The sequence below is a fragment of the Scedosporium apiospermum genome, assembly GCF_000732125.1.
Source record: "Scedosporium apiospermum strain IHEM 14462 chromosome Unknown SEQ_SAPIO_0110, whole genome shotgun sequence".
NCBI lineage: Eukaryota > Fungi > Ascomycota > Sordariomycetes > Microascales > Microascaceae > Scedosporium > Scedosporium apiospermum.
Genome location: NW_015971811.1, coordinates 1861328 through 1878657, shown reverse-complemented (window position 1 = coordinate 1878657; position 17330 = coordinate 1861328). Strand labels below are relative to the sequence as shown.

The window sequence follows — 17330 nt, the reverse complement described above, 5'->3', positions numbered from 1 at the left end:
TCGATTAGACCTTAGTCCAGCGCCATCGCCCTATCCCGCTCTCCGCGGTTTCCCTCGCATAAGTCCCTTTGGGGACGGAGCTGTGCCACGCTACAGAGGGCGGCTCCACGTTCAGCCTCGCCCTTAAACCATCGCGGCTCGGCTGCGAGTGCGTGTCTCAATTCGAGTCTGGCTTCGGAAGACTTCTCGTGAACACCATTACCTCTCTCTATAACCCGACCTCGACGATAACCATCCACGATGCCACCAATCGCCCACCGTTCACCCCTCGAGCCTAGGGGCTTGTCCGCTGGTGCAAAAGCTGGTGTATCAGTCGGCACAATCCTGGGCTCCCTTCTTATATTACTCTGTCTCTGGCCTGTCGTTGCTCGATTTAGGAATCGACGACGTAGACGACATGCAGACCCAGATGAACTCCCCGGCGAAGGTCCTGCGACCTTTGCTGCACCGGCGATGGTTGAAGCTCCGGCCGCGCCAGCTGACCGTCGAATGTCGACGGACTCCTACGTGCAGCGGATGGATAACAGACTTGCTAGCCGTCGGTCGACCAAGGACCTTACTCTTGCCTCGTCTGACGGCACCGATGCCTCGACCGCAAGAGCTCCTATGCCACCAGCTACGACGTCAGTTCCCGGTGGTATGCCAGCCGAATCTCCATCGTCGGCAGGTCCGATGCCATCACCGATAGATGTCGAAATGGCGAGAATGGTTGCTTCGTGCGAGAGCAGAGGATATAGTGGAAGCTACTATAACACCGACATTCCGTCCGAGGCCTTTGGCCTTACCTCTTCTCCCACCTGGGATTCTCAAATTTCTCATCCGTCCCTGGGAGGACGGTCACCAACACGGATGAGCGCGAGTACATTGCTCGGGTCATTGTTTAGAAAAGTCACTGGCCCTCGGGGCAGTAGCAGCTCTCCTTCAACAGTTGTTGGACCCACCTCTCCTTTCCCTGATTCTGCGATTGCAGCTCATGCTTTATCCGAGTCACCCACGGAGCTGGAGCCACCGCCAAATGAGCTGTCTCGCTCCCCCGAGGAGCAAGCTTCCCGTGCGGTTGATCTTAGCCGTATTGAATTCCCGGCACCTGCTTCACCTCCGCTTGCACTTCCCGGACACGCCCCTCCGGGCACAGTGAATCCCATGCAAGTCATGGGAGCGATGACGGCGGCAGAGCAGTCGTGGCTGACGAACGCTGAGCTCATGAACCTGACGTCGGCACCCTCTCATAACCATGTTTATTCCGCCGATCCTATTCCTCCTGTCGAGACCTCGATCACACCCAATAGAGCTCCACTCGGCATCAGCACCCCATCTCCCTCATCTAGTGAATCGACACCAGAACCCGGTCCGATTTTGGAAGATGTCTCCCATAGCCAAGACTACGCAAGCTACACGGCTGGGGTAGAGCAAGACCCCGAGCCTCAGTTTACTGTGGCAAACGGGATACCTGACGTAACTATCAAGACCGAACCCGACGTTCCAATAACGGCTCCAGACTATATGCGGCCAGTTGATGGCCAGGTTCATCAATATACTCACCAAAGACACGCCAGCTCCGAAAACCCCTACTACACGGATCACTCGACATATTCCACCCCATTCCCGGCGCCATCTCCTTCGGGGGCGTCAACATTAAACACACCTGACACCCGAATAACTGACACAAGCCCGTCGCCAAAGCCCATGACGACCCCTGAGATAAAACAAAGCTCTTCACCTAATCCTCGCATCCCGCTTTCACCACAGAGCCCACAAATTCTAGTTTGCGATAAATGTGGCCAGAAGTTTGACCAGCCTCATAAGTTGAAGTATGTTGCGGAACCATCACTCTCTCCGCCCTGCCCATCCCGCTAACCCGCCTTATAGTCACCACAAGAGGTACCACGACCGACCACATGTCTGCGAAAGACCTGGATGCGGCAAGAGATTCGGCACGAAGACCCATCTTGACCGCCATATCAATGATAAGCATGAGCAGACGAGACGCTACCATTGCCCCGAGCCAACCTGCTCTTATTCACGGCAAGGCGGCAAATCCTTCCCTCGAAAGGATAATCTACGGAGGCACATGGTGAACATACATAGGCAGAACCCGCTCCCGGACCAGGAATTCGAGTTTGTTGACGTGGTGATGGCCGGTACCTGAGCCGGGGGTGAGACTTAGCAAACGGACTGATCAATTCTTTATACCTAGGCGGCAACCAAAGGAGCGCTGTCTTGCCGTCGCTAAGTTGCATTTATATCCAAAGCGTCCGATCGACGTATTTCACCACGCTGGCAAGCCTTGCTGCCGAGAGGGAAGTTTTCTTCCCCCCAATGGTCGTGTAAAGGGAATCCCATATTCGGGGGTTCTCACTCTCTCCTAGTCTGGCACCTTGGTGGAGGCCGTTTTCCTCGTCGCTATGGAGTACAGACGATCTTGTGTCACTTCTCTGCGTACCTGGCACGGGGCACGAATTCATAGGGGCAGTTCGTGGGTGTATTTTTCTCGGGCTCACGGTGAGATTGAGGTTTTGCTGAGCAGTCATGAATGTCGTACTTAGTTTTCTAGCATCATAAACGAAAGGGTTTGGCATCGGTTGGGTATCAATAGCAATAGAAGGCGAGATTTTTAGGGTACTCATGCTTGACCTGTTTACATCGTTTGTGCTGTCAAATTTCAGGCCGAGCAACAGTCTTTTCAACGTTCATTTTGTATTTATGAGCTTGCGCACGAGCTTTTTTTGCTGGTCTACAGTAAGATTCTTCCGGTCCGTCTCGATCAGAGCATTGCCTACGGCGATTATTGTAGGGATACTCTCGCTATTGACCCACACCTTGCCATTCCTACCCACGGCGGTTTCGAAAGCCAGGCCAGCGCCGCCTAGCTCGTCGAGAACGACGACCTTGCCTTCCTCGACCGCCTTGGGCATAAGCAATCTCCTCGCGAAGCCCAGGGAGACATTGAAGACCATGCCTCCGATCAAGGGACCTAGTCCGTCTGACTTGCCCGTCGACTGCGACACGCACTCGAGCTCGGGATCCATGTGTTTGTTGGCGAGGGTGACGCGGGCGTAGACGAGGGCGCCGGCGTTGAGGTTCGGTTTTGTCTTTTTGGTCGCCATTTCGAAGGATAGTTGTGGGAGGGTAGCGTTGGCGGCGTAGTCGGAGAGGGAAACGTAGTAGAAGTCGGCGGTAGAGCGTGTAACAGTGCCGATGACGAGGTCGCCAACAGCGGGGAGGTACTAATGAGGTTTCAATATCAGAACTGGAGGTCTATTTTCCTAGCAGATATAGCGCAAAATGGATCCAACATACACGCCCGGAGCTTCGTTCAACCCATATCGAATTCTTCCTCTTGTCAGTGAGTAGTGGTCCTGCGATTGTTGGCACTAGATCGCTTGGGGGAACGAGGCGGAGGCCGGGTCCGATCCGAAGAGGCTGTTTCGGGTGTGTGGGTATTAAAGAAGCGTCAATTTCGTCGCCCGGAAGGACGAATACTGGCCTGCCCGCCATGGCGAAACACTCGTAGATTTGCGCGAAGCGTAGAATGCTTGAAGCATCAACTTTCTCTTGCTCGAAACTGTCTTTGGGAGATATTCATATTCTAGTCGCACTGATGCATTTGACGGTTATGTAAGCATGATTTTTTGGTGGGGTTGGGCTAGTTCCAGTGTGGTGGGGGGCACTTTCCAAGCATTGCCTCGTTGCACGCCAAAGCAACGACATTCGTTCGCCCTCGCAGGAAAAAAAAAAAATCGGACACAGAATTTCTGTTATAAACAGGCCCCCACCATCCCCTCTGGGTAATAGGCAACTCCAAGTCTTCGAACGCACCACGGTCTAGCCTCTAGATTACATCTCCTTCTCGTTTGTCGATTATACCATTCCACATGTCTGAATCGGCGGTTACGCTCGGTGTCGAGCCGGATGCTCGCACCGTGATCGGTATCTCTTTGGGCAACTCGAACAGCTCGATTGCCGTCACTATTGATGACAAGGCTGAGGTTATCGCAAACGAGGATGGAGGTGAGTACCGGCTCCAATTCTCCCATGGAGGTGGTGACTATTGCTAACATGTGGTATTTTAGATCGTCAAATACCTACGGTTCTTTCCTATGTCGATGGCGACGAATACTATGGCGGTCAGGCGAAAAACTTCCTTGTGAGGAATGCGCCCAACACGATCGCTTACTTCAAGGACTTTTTGGGCCAGGAGTATGGATTTCTCGCGCATTCTATGCTTTCCTTCTCGAATTCCGGTGATCGTACTCTTGCTGATTTTGAATTTCCTTTTATAGCTTCAAGTCGATCGACCCCACCCACTGCCATGCTTCCGCCCACCCTAAGGACGAGGACGGTGTCTCCTTCACCGTCAAGGACAAGGATTCCGAGGAGCCATCTACCATTTCCGTATCCGAGGTTACTACGCGATACCTCAAGAGACTTGTTACCGCTGCCTCCGAGTACCTTGGCAAGACCGTCACCTCCGCCGTAATCACCGTCCCCACCAACTTCAATGAAAAGGCCCGCGAGGTCCTCATCAAGGCTGCTGGCGACGCTGGTCTTGAGGTCCTCCAGCTCATCTCCGAGCCCGTTGCCTCGATTCTTGCCTACGACGCGCGTCCCGAGGCGACTGTTCAAGATAAGATCATCGTGGTGGCCGACCTCGGCGGCACTCGATCCGATGTTACCGTCGTCGCCTCCAGGAGTGGCATGTACACCGTTCTTGCGGCCGTCCACGACTACGAATTCGCCGGTGTCCACCTTGATCAGGCTCTCATGGACCACTTTGCCAAGGAGTTCATTAAGAAGCACGACACCGATCCCAGGGAAAATGCCCGCAGCTTGGCTAAGTTGAGGCTGGAGTCCGAGGCTACTAAGAAGGCTCTCAGCAAGAGCAACAATGCCTCTTTCAGTGTAGAGAGTCTTGCGGACGGCTATGATTTCGCGGCGACGATCAACAGGTTACGGTACGAGATGATAGCGCGCAAGGTCTTCGAGGGTTTCAACCGCCTTATCGAGGGTGCTGTCAAGAAGGCTGGCCTGGATGTTCTCGATATTGATGAGGTTATCTTGGCTGGCGGCACTGGCCATACTCCCCGCATTGCTAACAACCTCGCCTCTATCTTCCCCGAGTCCACCACAATCCTTGCTCCCGCGACGAGCGTGAGCGCTCTCAACCCCTCCGAGCTTGCCGTCCGAGGTGCCGCCCTTCAGGCTTCTCTGATCCAGGAATTCGAGTTCGATGATATTGAGCAGTCGACTCACCCCGCGGTCAGCACTGTTAAGCACATTACTAACTCCATCGGTGTCATTACCATCGGTGCTGATGGCGAGGAGGTATTTACTCCTGTCATTGCTACCGAGACCGCCGTCCCCGCCCGCCGTACCATCACCATCCCTGTACCTGCGGCAGGCGGCGATGTCCTCATTAAGGTTGTCGAGGGCAACACCCACATCAAGGTTACCCAACCCGAGCCCAAGGCCAAGCCCGCCAAGGAAGCCGATGACGAAGATGATGACTCCGATGAGGATTCCGACGAGGAGGAAGAGGAGCAGAGGGAAAAGATCTGGAAGATCGGCTCTACCCTTGCCGAGGCCGCGCTCAGGGGCACTAAGAAGGGCGGCAAGGTTGAGGTGACGATAAACGTCCTCGCTGATCTGAGCGCCACGGTGACGATTAGGGAGGTAGGTGAGAAGGGTGGAGTTAGGGGTAATATCAAGGCCTCTGCTTAAAAGAAGGATGGGTTTGGACGAAAAGAAGGAGGCTATGCGAGCTCTCCTCGCTCGGGGTTCTCTTTTATAGTTTTCCAGGCTTTTCTTTTTTTTTCTCACAGCTGCATCGACGACGATTTTTCATATGACCATACACTGGATGAGAGAAAGGGGCAAAAAAGGAGGGAGGCGAGGCAAAATAGGGCGTCTGTTTAGAGATACAAAGGCATGGTTCTGATGTAAAAGAAAGGTAGAAGCATGTTGCAATCGGAATCCCACCATTATTCATTTACCCTGTGGCGGAGACTTGGTTTGGAAAAGCAATGTCGTATAGAGATGCATGGGTGGCTAACCTTTGGTCTGAGGCGGATTTCTTTTTTAATACGATTATCGAATTCTTTCATATATTGAGTGTTCTGTAGATCGATAAATGGCTCCCTGTAATAACACCAGACAACTAACGCCAATAAGCCGAAGAAAAGTATGTACCAAATACCAAATATTAAGCCCTCATCGTCGTAATTCCACCTAACCTCCAAGCGACAAGATCATCCCTCGCCTCCGCTTCACTAATCTCCATCGCCCTCTTCACCCCCGGATCCATCCCCCGATCACTACTCCCCAACGTAGGCGCCAAGCTCGTCAAACTATCGCTCCTCGACCTCCTCACATCGTCGTCCTTCGCCGATGTCCTCGACACCACGGGGACTCCCCCGCGCCTCTCGGGGCGAATCGTGCGGATCGAATTGATCGTAAGCGAGCTCCTCTGGCTCGTCAACGAAAGCGCGTGGTGGTTCCTGTGCGCGAAGCGGCGTTGGGCGTTCCGGAAGTCCGAGGGGCGAATGGTGCCGCCCTGTCCTTCGTCGCCGGAGAGGCTGCCACTGGATTCTAGGTCGTCATCCGTGTGCCCCTGGGTGGTAGGGAAGGGGGACGGCAGGGGTTTGGTGGTCGAGAGACGGGCGGAGGAGAGATTCCAGCCGTCGCCGCCTGAGAAGAGGTTTTCGATTACGGCGTCGGCGGGGTGTTCGTCGGGTTGGGCGCACCAGGAGGCTGTGAGGGCGTGGCGGTAGAGGTCTTGGACTTCGGCGGCATCGCGGGATTTGGAGAGGTTGGCAATTTCTAATTTTTGAGGTTAGTATACGAACCGGGGAGAGGTAGTTTATGAGAGTGGGAGAGGAGAGCAGAGAGAAAGAGAGAGGCAGAGGAGAAACATACGGCCCGGCTCGTCCTGCTCTGCCTGGTCGCCAGCCATAATCCCTGCAATGCCGCCAAAGACAGCTGCAGTCTTTAAGGGCGGAGCGACATAGTTCCTCTCGCCATCGATCTGGACCATGAGGATCCCAATCTTGAGTGTACTGTTGATCTTGCTCTCCTGCATGAGATACCTCCGCATGATGCCCTCCTCAGCCACACCATCGGCGCCCGAACTCCGCGGTAGCGGGGGAGGAGCCATACTGCCCGGGGAACCCATTGCAGTAGCGAAACTAGCTACACTCAAGCTGGCGCTCCGCTTCCTCGTCGTAATAGCATCGCTTTCCTCAACGAACTCGCTCAGATTCAGCCTCACGACGCCAAGCAAGATGCGCTCATCTCTTGCGCCGCCGCCGACGGGGAACTCTTGAAGTACTTCAAACTCGATGAAGCACTCGCCGAGACTCGCGTTTCGGTCGATGCCAATGCGAATCGAGGGAACGACTTTTGCGTAGTTGTAATCAACACGGTGATTCGCGATGGGACACTTTTGAGTGCGCCCGCGGTGCTCCGCGTGGATGGAGCTGGTGATGTGCCATTTTATAAACGAGTATCCAGATACCAGCGGCACATTGTTGAGATCATAGATCTGAAAGTTTATATTTTAATGTTAGCTACGATGTTTAGGGGGCAGGAAAAAGAGTAGAAAAAAAGGCTAAGAAAGCCTGGCGGAATACGACGAACCTTGAGATGCAGCTCAAACTTAGGCTGGTTGGAGAGTTGAGTTAGCTTTGGCGAAAAGATCTTGCGCTTGAAGGAGTGCATTTCATCCCGCTCTGCGCCCCGTTTGGGGGAGAGGGTAAGAGGGGGAGGTAAGGGGTCTGTCTGTATGCGCGAGTTGGGGCTCTGGGAGATGAGATATAACCTGAGAGAACGCTCATGTGCCGGGGCGGCGATGAGATGGATGAATCTCATGCCCCGGAGGCGGGAGTCCGTCCGAGAGACATATTTCCGTCTCCCTCCCTTTCCCCCAACTCTCACACATTCGGGGCTCGTTCGGGAAGGCTCTTACCCTGCGTGACTTATCTTGTAAGAAATTCATACTGTGTGTGCTGCTCACAGATGGAACCCAAGTCCTCCAGCCATTATGATATGATGGTGTGTACTGGGTGGGCGGGAAGCTGGCACATTCCAAGGTTTGAGCCTTTCTGTTCTTGGGATAGAATAAGAGATCAAATCCACGGGTCGCAGTTGCTTCGCTGAATGGGGACAGTGAATTCTGTATTATTGCACTGTGGTCTTACAATGGATTGTACGTTGGTACACGGTGCTATCTGCTTCGGTATCTGATCTAACACTGCCTGCACTGTGGCCCCACCAAAACTTTCCCCAAAATTTGGTTCGAAGCTGCTCTTTTTGAGATTCGAGCTCGTGAATCTAAAGAGCACGAGGTAAGCTTCAAGCATTGTACCACTGAGGAATTTATTTCCCGGCTTCCTCCGAGAACACCACTTCGTCTTTCCACACATGACCGCAGCATGGCGCCCAAACCGGTAATCGGGTCTCAGAGCACGACGAAACGCAAGCCCAACGGCAGCAGTCAAGGCCCCGGCAATGGACGACTCCCTCCCAAGCGCACCAAGTTCCTCGACGCGCGCCAGATCGCGGCGCAGCCTGCCCACGAGGCCCTCGGAAACGATGGAGAACTTGACTTGCAGGCGTTCCTCGCGGCGCGGCAGTTCGAGATCGACGCGCTGGAGGATAGCATGCGGAGGACGAAGGAGGCGAGTAGCAGCCGCGCGTTCCAGAGGCTGCCGCGGGGTATGAGGAGGCGGACGGCGAGTCATAATCCGAAGAGGGTGCCGAAAAGATTGAGGGCCAAGGCGATCAAGGAGAGTAGGGAAGATAATACGCCTCTAGTTGTGTCGCGGAGGAGGAAGCCACGGACGACGAGGGGGAGGATACGCGCCGAGATGGCGAAGAAGCTGGGTCTGATCGCGGAGAAGAAGAGGAAGAGAGCGGAAAGAGCTGCGAAAGAGAAGGCGAAGGGGAATAATGCGGATACTATGGATGCCGATAGTGATGAGAAAAGGTCTCCGAAAACCACTATCACGACGAGGGCTCCGAGGCCCAAGCTACGCAGAAATACCCTGAACCAACCTCTCCCCGTCAAATCCAAATTTAGAAGACGCCAAGTCACAAAGACGTGGCTACCAACGCACGTCTGGCATGCGAAGCGAGCGCGCATGACGGAACCCAAAAACCCTCTCTGGAGGTTTGCTGTACCCTTGACGCCTAACGAAAAGACATATCGTCCGACGCATCGTGCTCAGGGCGAAAGTGGTACTGTGATCTGGGACGCCAGTTACGTGAGTACCATTGGCCTCTACGGAAATGCGGCTGGCATTGAGAGGGTACTTAGAAGACTGGGCATCACTGAAGACAACTGCTGGAACGATAGGGGTCGAAAATGGAGAGCGGGCACGAGGGCATGGGCCGGTCTGCTTAGCCGACAGAGTGGTCCCAGTCAACCTCGTCGAGATATATGTCCTGTTACCGTTCTATGGAATCCTGAGTCCCCAGTCAAACAAGAAGAACAAGGAGAACCGGTGTCTTCGAATGCGAAGCCGAGGAAAAAGCAACGGCAGGTTTTCTTCCGAGTACACCCTTCAGCTTTCCTTGAGCTGTTCAATGAGCTTCTCCGACTTACTAAGATGGAGAACCCACGACTGTATATTGAGGATTTGCGCTTCGAAATAGGGAGCATCGAACTTACAGGACCGGCTTCTACCGAGGCCTTATTGGGCATTCTCATACCTTACGCGAGAACTTCGGAAGACAAAGAGTCGCATGGAAAACTATTCAGAGAACTGGCTGGTCTGACGAGTCCCGCGTCGCTCCCGGCAAATTCTGTGCTTGGGTTCTCTATTCAAGATCCGAGGTTGCGGTATCCTCCTCGTACCGTAGAGTTGCCAGAATCCCAGACCGACGAACTACTAAATTCCCTTGCGACCTGGCCCGCTGAAGACGGCCTACGACCATTTAACCTATGGAACAGAGATGCGAGGTATACCGCATCCTGCCTCCCATCCAAGAAAGCGATTGATCGAAGAAAGAGCTCGAAAACGCCCGGCGCTTACCTCAAAGCGACTTCGGCTGATCCTCCCATTCCTATTATCCTAATGGCCCAGCGCTGTGGCTTGGGTACTCAGGCACAAGGCACTTGGACCCTTATGGCGCCCTGGAAGTGTATACAACCGCTCTGGTACAGCCTCGTGCACTACCCGCTTTACTCGGGGGGGAATCCCAGGTTTGGCGGTCTCCATCAGATGCAACAGGTCGCTTTCGAACGTGACCAGCCATGGTTCCCCGCTGATTTTATAGGCACCAATGCCGGTGTGCAGTGGGAGCTGGAGCAGAGGGAGAAGCGGCAGACGTATTGGGGTCGGAGACCAAAGGGCAAACGGACGGAGTGGAAGTCCATCGAACTTGGGGCAGGTCGGAAGGGCGAGCTTGGCAACGGACTACACTGCGATTTTGGATTTTTGTTTCCAGCGCCAGACCAGGTTGACGCCTCGGCTGTTGATGCTATGGACGTGGACGGAAGTCCCCCCAAGCCAGCTGCTGTTGAGGAAGAAAGCAAGACGTCAGGGCTCGAGGGAATTGTGCAGCTCTCCAAAGAAGAGTTTCGTTCTCTGCTGAAGAAAGCGAACGCAGACAAAGCGCCGCCAGCGAAGGCTGTAGTCCAGGTCCGCCTAACTTTCATCACAAAAGGAGTGGCCACAACATGTGCAAGGATCTACCGACTTCCTCCCCGCCCGCCGACCAAGCCTGTAAACCCCGACGTCATTGTCCCGGCGACACAGCCTCAGGTCGCGCCAGTAACTGGCGGCAAGAACAAGCGTCTTCCCGTCAATTTGCGAGAGCAGTGGCTTGCTCTCCTCCCTGGAAGCGACAGCGACTCGAAGAAAACGAGCCGTCCGGCAGCTCTCTCAGCTCCGCGCATTCCGCCAAACGCGGACCTCCAGACAAGGAAGCGTCTCCTCGCAAAGTCTCTCGTTTCCGGCCCCGTAGCATTCCCCCATCCGACGCCGAACAAGACGGATATCGCCGGTCACCCCCTCGTTCCCAATGCCGACGATCTTATCGGGTTCGTGACGACGGGGGCGTTCTCGCTGAGCGAAGGGAAGGGCATCGCAGTTGGGTCAATCGCCGTGGCGAAGGTCCTCGATGAGCTGAGAAGTGGTAATTCGAAGGAGGGGATGTTGTGTATTGTGCGCAATGCTGGGCAGAGCATTGGTCGGTTGGCGAGGTGGGAGGTGATATAGATCTAACAAAACAACAGCCTCCTGTAATATGAACGCCGGAGGAAGAATCTCCCCTCCACGATAAGGGGCAGAGACGGATACCCGGAGGAGGCTCGGGGGAAGCAAAGCCTGCCGTGCTATGATGCGTTTTCCTTCATATGTATTGTAACTCGTTTACTGCTCGCTGCGGATAGACAGAGGAGCTATAAAATATACCCCTTTAGGATTATCACGTTCGATACACTTATTAGCCGAGCCAAACTACAGCAAAAAGATGCCCCCAAGTGTCGCGGCCAACGTCGCTTAACTATAAGTAGTTATATGGCCACTGCGCCAGCAGTACTTACAAGGATCTCAAAACTCGAGAAATATAGAGATAGAGAATCGTCATTTAATTCATAAGAAAATTGATTGTCCCGAGCCTGTTTGCCAAAGGTGAAGAACACTGGTATCTGTCCGTGACATACATATCCTTTCCTGGTCGCTAACCTTCCAAAACGCCTCGGTTGATTGCAAACGCCCACACAATATCCTCAAGATCATCCCCTTCAAGTAGGGGCTAAAAGAAGAAGAAGCAAAAAGAAATAGAAAAGCGAAAAACAAGACATAGCTTAATCCTCCTCACTAACCTCACTTTCCGAGTCAGCATCCCCTCCACTGTTGGCCTGCATCAACTCGTTCTCTAACTCGGCCGCCAGATCATCCTCCAAATTCGACTGAAGGCCCGCCTTGAGATGCGCCTCCAACTCATTCTCCAACCCCGCTTGTAGATCCGCTTCAAGATCAGCCTCGAGATTACGCGGGACGTTAACATCCTCCATGATGGCATCGTCGTCTTCGTCATCTTCATCGTCCTGCCCATATGCCGAGTTGTGGTTATTTTTCTTCCCGACCGGACTAGGAAGTTTGAATCCACTCAGAGCAATGTCCTCGTTGTCGGAGTTACTCTCCTCGTCGAAGTCTTCGTTGCCAGACTCCCGCAGCTTCTCCGCAAACTCGGAGAACCGCCGTAGAGGGAAAGTATTATCGGGGAACGCGGGCGAGAAGTCGTTTTGTCGGTTCGGCTCGGCACCGGGATACTCGACCAGCAAGCCTCCATCGTCATCGTCATCCTCGTCCTCCTCGGATTCCGGATCCGGCCTCTTCTTCTTCTTCTGAGGCTTCTCGGGTTCCTTTTTAGGCTCGGGGGCCGGCTCGGGTAGGGACAGTTCTATCGATTTGGGCTCTTCCTTCTTCTTCTTGGGCGGGGCTTTGCGCCTCGGGGCGGCTTCCTTCTTCGTAGTCTTCGGCGCGGCTTTGGTAGTAGCGCTTTTCGTAGCGGCGGGCTTCTTCGCAGATTTGGCGACAATGCTAGTATCGGCCGTAATGGAAGTGTCGAGCTGCTCGAACTGCTGGCGCAGGCTGTCAGGATCAGAATTGTCGGGAGTGCGGGTCAGGTTCATGTTGAAGGTCGAATCGATCCTGTCGAGGACGAAGACCTTGCGGGAAGGGTCGAAGTACAGAATGTACTGGTTCTCGCCGACGGTGCGGGTGCCGGCGTAGGCGTATTTTCCGCCTTCATCTTGGAAGGAGAGCTCGTAGGAGGAGGTCGAGCCGGCGATGGCGGGCTTCAGACGGGCTTGTTCTGGGGAGGTTTCCGACGAGAGATCCGGCTTGTGATTATCTGGAGGGGAGGAAATGTTAGAACCGGCGCTTTCAATCGCTTGAGGTCATCGGATTCTAAGGCTAAGGGGAGTGGAAAGACATACATCGGACGTTCGTAAACACATCCTTTGCGGTTCCGCCTAGGAGGGCATCGCTGAGAACGACAGGGTATTTGGTGGGTTTCGTAGGATCGATTACAGCCGCCATGATGGGCTGAGGGTAGCTGGGAGGTGACTTTGGTGAGATTTGCAATTAGAGAGCAGACCGAGCTTAGAAATACGAGTATAATTGGTTTTTTATATTTTACTTCTTTTTTTTTCCCCTCCCGGGAATGGGAATAGAAGAATCGTGGGGAGTAAGGGAGGGACAGACGACGTTGAAGGAGGTGGGATGGGTGCCAGGCATGGAGCCATTCGGGAATCGGGAGGAAGCGAACTTCAATGTTCCCTTGTCACAGCATCACTGCCCGCCAAGGCGGCAGCAGGCGAAGCCAAAGCGTGGGCTAAGCGGGGCTTACAAAGTACATTGTACCTCAAACTCACGGGTCAATATCCATGCCTCCGTCACTACTTGTTCGCCTGGGTGCCGAAGCGACTTCAACCCTTTAAGCACAATACCAAACCGCTCAAATCCTATTAATGGATATCATTTTCGGAGACCACAAAACTCGTACCGATTCAAGATAGAATTGCGGCCGTCCAGAGCAGTTTCATAATAATGGCGCTCCAGCTGCTGAGCACATTTAGTAGTCTCATCCCGCCTAACAACCACGACTGATCCGGATAGCTATGGGGGAACTTGGTGTTTCGAGAGGGCATGCCACCATCATTACATGCGCCGGTACAATATTCCTAGCCAACGCCAAGTTTCCCGGCCTTGTTCTGAAAGCTGCTCTATTCCGGTCCGCCGGTAGCACCTTCCCTTGATTGATGCAGTGATGGAAATTCCCCTGGAGATGGGGAAGATTGAGGAAGGAGCCCGAGAAAGGAGCCAGAGGAAGGAGCTCCTCTTATCTCCTAGCACTTTACTGTTTTGTACAATGATGGCGTCAGGTATACTCCAGTGAGCTAAGTGAACATCGCTAGTTCTGGGGATTCTCCTTCCTCTTCACTCTTGCACATGACATGCGTCTGACAACACAATTTGACTGTTGATACTCTCTATGACACCTGCCTCTTCAGTTCCCCTTCTATGGCAACCTATATTGTGTATTCTTAGTGTTGAATACGATTGACTGATGGAAATAACATTAATCTATCAGCTCTTCCAGAAGCTTAAGCTTTACAGCAACTTCTAGTAAGAACTGATTTCAGGCTATTGACAACTTACTTATTCCCTTGCTATGCGTAATTAATGTTTCGGTCAGAGCTACCCTGACTCTGATCTATATACACAGGTATATTAGTACTGCTCCTTTTTGAGTAACTGGGGAAGGAGCTCCTCTGCACTTGATGATGTGAGGTGGGAGGTGGCAGGGGATTTGATGTTATTTTGAGCCTTGGTTTCCAAGGCGTCAATTCGAATGGAAAATCTCAGGCTTATGTAAGCAATTTCTTCATCTCGATGCACAATTGCAAGTCCTCAACATGTCCAACGACGATGCGCCTTCATTCTCATTGTTTGGCCCCAACAAAGAACATCTTGAAGAACTTTGAACGTCAGGTGTAGTACCATTCAGAACAGCCGGCATGTCTTCTCTCTTATAGACTCTCCTCATCACCGAGTCACTTATGATATTGGGCACTTGATAGTCCCATTAACCCTCAATACCGATTTCCTTCTCTCAACTTCTCCAACTCTTGCCATGCGGCCCACACATTTTACCTTGAACCAACTTCAACTCATACAATGACCCTCAGAGTGCTAGGGCAAACGTGTCGGGTATGCTGGTCAACGCCCTTCATTCGCTCCTTGAGCTCAGCAGCGAGGCCCCTTTCCACCGCCTCACCTTCAACCCCCAGGCCAGGTCGGCCATCAAGATCCAAACCTGTCTCCCAAGCCACGCGTATGAAATACAAAACCGCAAAAGAGGGCGGAACGATCATACCGAAAGTTGCTGCCTGGGCAACCAAACACAATGTTGGCTTCCCCTACGAAATGAAGAAGATCAACCTCACGGCCGAGGGCCATCTCTCCATCCTCGTCAAGTATGCGCCGCGTCCAATCTTCCGCACTTACCACGTACATCTCTTCATGAACTTTGAGGACGTTCTTGTGGAGTACTGGCTCTACAAGTACGAGAAAAAACTGAGAGAGCCGCTATGGATTCAAATTGTAGGCTCGTATGCCGTGCAGCCCATCATGCGCAACTACTCTAGGCGCAAGATACGGCGGGCGATTCACGCGGCGATGGCGGAGAAGGGTTGGGCGCCGGATGGGACCATCGCAGAGGTGCAGACGGGCCAGGACGGGACCGTCGAGAAGCCACCAGCTTTTGAGTTGACGGGCAGTATTTTGGTCCAGATCATGGACACGATCTCCGTTCTGGATTCTGATCCAGCAAAGTGCCTGGAGCTTGGGAGAGAAATCGTTCGCTGTGTTGAGGCGAAACAGTCGATGAATGCGGGCCAAAGATGAATCCATCCAACCTACATGTATAATTACCATAGCTTGACTTTTCTCGAGTTCATCACGTATTAATATTATTACCTTTTTCAGTCTGAGCGAGACCCTGTCTCGGTGATGCGTCATGTCCAGAAATTTCTCACTTGAGATGCTCATGAAAAAGACGAGATTCAGTAAAGCTCAAGATGCTCAACATTATAACCTACCTAATTAAAACCTAAATCTAAACTGTTAGGGAGGACTCTCATCTCTTCTGGAGCCTACTTCCTTGGTAGGCTCTTGAGTGTTATCGGAGGCTCTCAGAATCAAGTCAATTTCGGGATGTAACAGCAGTATCGTTCTAGAAGATATATGCATAAATCCAGATTAAATTAACCACCTCTCAATCAATGCTCAGTGTGTCGATCCCAACCACCTCCTGGCGCAAAAGTCCCAGATTCGACCAAGGGAAGCTCTTGAGCGCCACGACTCCACGACGTGCGGTCCATCGTATCGGTATATTGGTCCGCAATTGAATACACGAATAGTACTATCCGAATTCCGTAGTCCGCGATAACGACTGCTTCTGGACTCCAAACCTAGCTCATACCATCTCGACGAGAATGCTCGTCTCGTTAACCGTTGGCAAGGTCGATGCCGGCGTGACGGTTCTCCTCACGCCGGACAAGCGCCTGGTACGTCTCTACTCCTTCTCCAAAGGTCTCTTTCGGGCACCGCAAAAACCTTGAAGTTCTATCCACGGATCGCGCAACATACTAAAACCCCGCGACCCCCTTAGATTGAATTCCCCTCCATCCTCCTCCCACCCAACATCTCCTCTGGCAGCATCGTCGACATCGCCGTCTCCCGCAACACAGCCTCCGAGCGCGCCGCCGACCTCGCCTTCCAATCCCTCCAAGACCACATCCTCTCGTCGTTCGGCGCCGCCGAACCGTCGCCACCTCAACTCCGCTGCCTCAACGCCACGCAGACGAGCGTCGTGCTCGAGTGGGACCCCATCGAGCTCTCGACCGCGGACCTCATATCGCTCGCGCTGTACCGTAATGGCCAGAAGGCCGGGAATATCCCGCGCCCGCGCGATATGCATAGTACCAAGATCTCGGGTCTCGCTGTCGATACGGAGTATACGTTCCATCTCGTCCTGCGCACGACGGCGGGCACGTATAGCTCGGACAGGGTGACGGTGCGCACGCACAAGATGACGGATCTTAGCGGTATTACCATCACGACAGGTATCTTGCCTGCTGCCGTGCGGGAGAACCTCGTCGAGGCCGTTGAGAGGATCGGTGCCAAGATGACGGATACTGTGCGTATTGATACTACTCACTTCGTCACTACCGAGGGACGGGGCATCGCGTGGGAGAAGGCCGTGGAGACGAATATCCCTGTCGTAAGACCGGAATGGGTTACCGCCTGCGAGCAGAACGGTCGTATTTTAGGCGTGACAAAGTTTTACCTCGACGCCATGCGTCCTGGTCCCATCGAGACTACCACGTCGGTGCAGTCTCCGAGGACCGCGCATAAGGACCTACCGCCCGTACCTCATCCTTCAGAGCAAAAAGAAGCCGAGGCGAAGAATGCCGCCGCGCGAGGGAAGAATGCGACGGTCGAGTCGGAGTCGGATAACAGTTCCGAGGAGGATACCGCCGAGGAGCCCAAGGCCATTTCTCACGCGGCCGAGCAGAAGATGAGGGTAGAGGAGAAGGATACTCAGAAGGTTGCCCTGCGACCTGCGGTGTCGAGCCCATCGGCCGAGGGCGACTCGAGCGAAGGAGATGAGGATGGGGAGACGAATGGTAATGGCTCGGCGCAGACAAAGCCAGCCGTTTCCCCCGATGGGTCTTCCTTCCAGGAGGTTGAGCTATAAAAGAGGGTCCTTCATCATGTTGTTTCTTCTTTTCCCTTCTAGTAGATGTAGGTGAA

At 53.5% G+C, this 17330-nt stretch overlaps 5 protein-coding genes and 3 pseudogenes across 5 annotated transcripts; 5 read left to right on the top strand and 3 right to left on the bottom strand.

The window, feature by feature from the left end:
• Positions 1 to 240: 240 nt before the first annotated feature.
• SAPIO_CDS7456 lies at positions 241 to 1857 on the top strand (annotated as a pseudogene; the record flags this gene model as incomplete).
• Positions 1858 to 2690: 833 nt separating this feature from the next.
• On the bottom strand, positions 2691 to 3498 carry SAPIO_CDS7455 (putative exosome complex exonuclease rrp40 protein; the record flags this gene model as incomplete). The annotated part of the gene is made up of 2 exons (XM_016789315.1): positions 2691 to 3227; positions 3301 to 3498. The coding sequence occupies 2 exons, from the start codon at positions 3496 to 3498 to the stop codon at positions 2691 to 2693; spliced, it is 735 nt and encodes a 244-aa protein (XP_016641142.1).
• Positions 3499 to 3875: 377 nt separating this feature from the next.
• On the top strand, positions 3876 to 5721 carry SAPIO_CDS7454 (Ribosome-associated complex subunit SSZ1; the record flags this gene model as incomplete). The annotated part of the gene is made up of 3 exons (XM_016789314.1): positions 3876 to 4011; positions 4074 to 4200; positions 4284 to 5721. 3 exons carry the CDS (start codon positions 3876 to 3878, stop codon positions 5719 to 5721), a joined length of 1701 nt encoding a protein of 566 aa, XP_016641141.1.
• Positions 5722 to 6202: 481 nt separating this feature from the next.
• Positions 6203 to 7716, bottom strand: SAPIO_CDS7453 (Uncharacterized protein; the record flags this gene model as incomplete). Its single annotated transcript, XM_016789313.1, has 3 exons — positions 6203 to 6819; positions 6916 to 7540; positions 7636 to 7716. The coding sequence occupies 3 exons, from the start codon at positions 7714 to 7716 to the stop codon at positions 6203 to 6205; spliced, it is 1323 nt and encodes a 440-aa protein (XP_016641140.1).
• A 713-nt stretch (positions 7717 to 8429) lies between these two features.
• Positions 8430 to 11219, top strand: SAPIO_CDS7452 (annotated as a pseudogene; the record flags this gene model as incomplete).
• A 590-nt stretch (positions 11220 to 11809) lies between these two features.
• SAPIO_CDS7451 (uncharacterized protein) lies at positions 11810 to 13049 on the bottom strand (the record flags this gene model as incomplete). Its single annotated transcript, XM_016789312.1, has 2 exons — positions 11810 to 12861; positions 12947 to 13049. The coding sequence occupies 2 exons, from the start codon at positions 13047 to 13049 to the stop codon at positions 11810 to 11812; spliced, it is 1155 nt and encodes a 384-aa protein (XP_016641139.1).
• Positions 13050 to 14690: 1641 nt separating this feature from the next.
• Positions 14691 to 15419, top strand: SAPIO_CDS7450 (annotated as a pseudogene; the record flags this gene model as incomplete).
• Positions 15420 to 16009: 590 nt separating this feature from the next.
• Positions 16010 to 17274, top strand: SAPIO_CDS7449 (Chitin biosynthesis protein CHS5; the record flags this gene model as incomplete). Its single annotated transcript, XM_016789311.1, has 2 exons — positions 16010 to 16081; positions 16186 to 17274. The coding sequence occupies 2 exons, from the start codon at positions 16010 to 16012 to the stop codon at positions 17272 to 17274; spliced, it is 1161 nt and encodes a 386-aa protein (XP_016641138.1).
• Between the last annotated feature and the right edge of the window lie 56 nt (positions 17275 to 17330).